The sequence below is a fragment of the Populus alba genome, chromosome 4 (assembly GCF_005239225.2).
Source record: "Populus alba chromosome 4, ASM523922v2, whole genome shotgun sequence".
Taxonomy (NCBI): Eukaryota; Viridiplantae; Streptophyta; class Magnoliopsida; order Malpighiales; family Salicaceae; genus Populus; species Populus alba.
In genome coordinates, this window is record NC_133287.1 from 14,218,666 (window position 1) to 14,223,615 (window position 4,950).

Genomic DNA, 4,950 nt, shown 5'->3' on the forward strand with positions numbered 1-4,950 from the left:
AACCCTAACCTTTAATTTACTCTCCAAAAGCTCACCCAAAACCCTTAATCTCCCCTTTTAATTCCTTTGCTAAGCTTAAAAATACCCTAATCTCTCTTTTTTGGTTGAATTTTGCAAGAATTTTGAAGAAAATATCACAATTTCTTCCTCTTTTCTCATGTAAATTGTCAGCTAAGTGGAGAAGAAATGAGTATTTATACCCTAATTTTTCATTAATTACACATTGCCCCCCGTTGCATGTAATTCTCTTTTGTTCCACCTTATTTCCCTCTGAGTACTATATGATTTGATCCAATTTATTTCATGGCATAAAAATAAATTTCTTTTAATTTTTTTGAGAAAATATGTAACTGGGCTTTCATATAGGCACACTAGCTTAATATTTTAGGCCTTGGTGCCTAACCTTTTTCTATTATATTTGTTTAAGATTTTTGATTGAGATGCTCTAAAAATAAAATACTAGACATGATATTATCAATTTTAACAAAGTTTTTAAATAATATTATAGGTTTTTATGGAGTATTGAAAATTTCCTTTTCAATTATTATATATTTAATATGAAAAAACAAAACAATTGCTCATGAACATTCAATGAAATTTTTTTTTCCGATTTTTTACCTAGTTTTATCACATTAATTAAGTGTTTTGCCTTCAATCACATTACAAAAATTAAGATATTATTTTAATATATTTTTTTATTGAAACTTGCTTTTGAGATTATAATGATTTTTTTTTAATCTAAAAAACTATGTTTCCAAGTAAAAAGTATATTTTGTTATAACAATAAAGAGATGCATTGATAAAGTAATGAAATTTAGATTAAAGAGATATTTTTTCTATTTATTTTAAATGATTGAAATTTTTAACAAACCTTTATTTTAATTGTCTCTCTCTTATATTAAAAAAATGTGCTACTAATAAAAAATCTTGTCATTAATTTTAAGAATATCATCGATTGCTTTCTGAATAATTATGTGGTAGCATGATATGTAGATTTTTTTTTTTTAAAAAATTGCTTGTTGATATTGGATGAGAATAGAATACCCATTTTGTATTGTACTTTTTTGTATGGTTTTCTCAAATTTCTTGTTTGAATGTTTTTTCATGTTGGCGCGTAAAATGATATATTCTTTTTTTTTTCCCACAATTATAATAGATTTTTGCTTAAAGCACAACGCTTCTCATAAAAAAAAATATGATTTTTTTTAAATAAAAAAGAAATGCATAATTTAGAAAATTAGGTTTTTGATTAAAAACATACTCTTTTTTTTTTCTAGTTGAAATTATCAAAAATAATTTTTTTAAAAATTTAAAATATTTATTTTTAATATATTTTTGAATAAAAATCATATTTATCACACTCATAAATTTTTTTTAATATATGTGGCGCTCCATCTACAAATAAATGGGTCCAAATATATATATATATATATATATATATGGGGCCCTAGGTGGAGAAATCAAGAATCTTGTCACGCTTGTTCCTTTACCTAGTCAACACAACCGGCTACCATTGAAGGAGCAAACCGAGAAGAACAGTGCTGCTGTATACCATATTATCAGTTTCAAATTTTCAATGCACACCCATACAACTTCTGATACATAAAGGCCAAACATATCTCATAATCTGAGTGGAAAAGATGGCCAAGTTTTGTGTGTTGTTGTGTTTTAGCCTGCTGCTGATTTTCTGGTTTCCAGCTATTGGCTCTGCAACAAAGGAAGAGGTTGGGATGTATGAGCTCAAGAAAGGAAATTTCTCTGTGAAACTTACCAATTATGGCGCACATATTATCTCCCTTCTTCTCCCTGATAAATACGGTACAGTTTTCTTCATCCATTATTTATTTCTTGAAATTTATTTGTTAATTCCTTATTTTGGGAACGTATGACATTTTGCATTTCAGGTTCAAGAAGATGAGTTCTCATGCTAAAGTTTTGTTTCTTGCTTTTGTGTTAATTAACAAATTAAAACAGGAAAGTTAGCTGATATTGTCCTTGGCTATGATACTATCAAGGAATACAAGGTGAGATTTGTTCTTCTTCTTCTTTATTTTCCTTGTTTTTGCTTTGGTTTTATGAAAGTATATGATTTCACATTCTTTTACAAATTGATCCACACTGTTGATTGTTCAATCTGTGTCTTTCTCTTTCAAGCCAATGGCACTCAGAATAAGATGATGGGTTCTTCTGCAGGACCACGACTCGCAGGGCAAAAAAAGTTATTAAAATTCCTTTGGGTTAAAGCTAGATCAGCTAGCTGTATAATTTGTCGTACTCAAATATGTTTCTTCTCGGTAGTCGATCTGATGAATTATTATTATTATTATAGTTCATATTTATCACTTCAAAAAATACTTTGTCGAGTCTGTTCAAACTTGTCTGATTCTTCTTACAGTACCGGCCCCTCTTCGTCTTATCTCGTGCTGCATTTATTAAAATATCATAGGTTGATGCATTTTCATACGACAACACAGAGAATAATTCCATGTGATATTTATTAGATATGTATCATCTCTTGGTTAAATTCAAAAGTCAAATCTTTATCTTGGGAACTGCATTATTAAGTCTCAGCATGTGGTTTTTCCTTTGACTCATTGGGATATATTTGACTTCAACGAAGAAATTAATTATATTACTTTTGGTTTTTTTTTTTTTTATTGTATTGCTGTGATGGATTCCATCTGTAACTTGTTTAGAAAGAATAATCAAGCATTTCCCTTTTCTTTTATTTTTTACTTTTAATTTTTCTAGCATCATCCATGTAAATATTTTCATATCTATAACAATCATTAAATCAATTTATTTAATTGCTTTTTCAAATGCAACGAATTATCTCTATGAAATTCTTGACTGATTCTTTTTAGTATGCAGTCATTGGATGTCAGTGGTCCAAAACATTGTCAAGGAAAAAAAAAACAAAACAAAAAAGAAAAGAAAACATATGGGTAGCAGATTAATTTGCTGGCTCTTCGAGATATACGAGTGGATGATGCTTTTGGCAGTGGATTTCTTAATGATGTTTTATTTACATTTTAAAGAAAATCGATTCTCTTAAATATATCTCGAAGAGACTAATTTGTTTGTTCTTGCACTTCATCCTATACCTCATTGCCATTGTAAAAGAACTAGTTTAAACGGTTGGTGAGATCATGAAAATAGTTTTGGTCATTAAACCTTTATGTTGTATTAAAAAACTATTTTAATTCAAAAGTTGCCACTTTGATTTTCTTTGTTTTCACTTCATGTATATCGGATTGATAACGTTGTGCAGAATGATTCATCAAACTTTGGAGCCACTGTGGGACGAGTTGCCAATAGAATTGCTGGTGCTCAATTTACTTTGAATGGAACTCTATATAAACTAGTTGCTAATGAAGGGAAGAACATGCTTCATGGTAAAATATACATCTTGCAAAGTAGAATTTTTCCCCATATTGATTAATTTTCTATCAACTTGAATTGAAGAGATATCTTTTTCTCTTTTTTTTTTTTTTTTCTTTTTTTTTTTCTTTTGGCACTAATTGCTTACATGGATATCAGGCGGCTCTAAAGGATTTAGTACGGTTGTTTGGAAAGTGAAAAAGTACAGCCCTGAAGGACGGACTCCTTGCATTGTCTTTGCCTATCACAGCTTTGATGGTGAAGAAGGTCAGCAAGTCTTTCAAGCCATAATTTTTCACACTAGCTACAGGCTCAACACATATATGTGTATGAGCATAAATGACACCTGCAACAGAAATTAAAGTTATGAATACATTTTTCATATACACAGGATTCCCCGGTGATCTCCATGTAATTGTGGGATACAAGCTCCTTGGAGACAACAAGTTGCGTATAACAATGAAAGCAAAAGCTCTAAACAAGGCCACTCCGGTTAATCTAGTTAACCATGCCTATTGGAACCTTGGTGGACACAATAGTGGTGATATCTTGTCAGAGGAAATTCAGATCTTCGCTTCGCACTACACTCCTGTTGACAGCAAACTCATTCCTACAGGAGAGATTGTGACAGTGAAAGGAACACCCTATGATTTTCTCAAACCCAGCACCATCGGAAGCAAGATCAACAAACTCACTAATGGCTATGACATCAACTATGCACTTGATGGAAGTGGAAACGACAAGTTGAAGAAAGCAGCAATTGTGCATGATAAGAAGTCTGGAAGAATGATGGAGATATTAACAAATCAACCAGGTGTGCAGTTCTACACAAGCAACACTTTGCACCAAAAAGGAAAAGGTGGATTCGTGTATGAACCTTATGCAGCTCTTTGTCTAGAGACTCAAGGATTTCCTGATTCAGTAAATCACCCCAACTTCCCCTCACAGATTGTGAATCCAGGGACGTACTATAAGCATCAGATGTTGATCAAGTTTTCGAATTTCTAGATAATTCGGGACACCAAACTTTCACAAGAAATAAGCAAGATGATTGTGTGTTTTCAGAGTGCTTTTGGCATAGTTTCGAAATTGGAGATCATCACTTGTACTTTCTATCATCTAAAGTCATGTGATTTTGTTGCTCAATGAAATAATCAATAATTGCTCCAGAGTGCAGAGATGTTTAATACTTCATATATATTAAACAATCTTCTTGGCCACCTTTCAGTACTAAATGTGTTTTTCGCTTCATGGAAGTAATTGCGGTTGAGCTATTTTCAGGTTCGCCACCCCTAAAGGAATGTGCCAGAAATTTAAACCTCAGGTTTGAGATAGAGCTTCGAATATATTCCAAGCATTTAACTTTTAGAACCTGCTCCTTTTTATTGGAGGATCTAGTGAAGCACACATGCAATTATACATTGTGCGTCTTGCATTGGAAACTACAGGTTGAGTCCAACAGCATGTTCAACCCCCTTTGTAGTGGCGGAGCTAGATAATTTGGCTCGAAAAACATATCAATAAGAACAGTTTTATTTATATATGCTATCACCGAATGTATACATTTTG

At 31.6% G+C, this 4,950-nt stretch overlaps 1 protein-coding gene across 1 annotated transcript; it reads left to right on the top strand.

Moving 5' to 3' along the window:
- The first annotated feature begins 1,511 nt into the window (after nucleotides 1–1,511).
- On the top strand, nucleotides 1,512–4,616 carry LOC118050853 (uncharacterized). Its single transcript, XM_035061329.2, has 5 exons — nucleotides 1,512–1,818; nucleotides 1,975–2,024; nucleotides 3,272–3,395; nucleotides 3,541–3,648; nucleotides 3,773–4,616. Exons 1-5 carry the CDS (start codon nucleotides 1,641–1,643, stop codon nucleotides 4,387–4,389), a joined length of 1,077 nt encoding a protein of 358 aa, XP_034917220.1. The 5' UTR covers nucleotides 1,512–1,640; the 3' UTR covers nucleotides 4,390–4,616.
- Nucleotides 4,617–4,950: the final 334 nt, after the last annotated feature.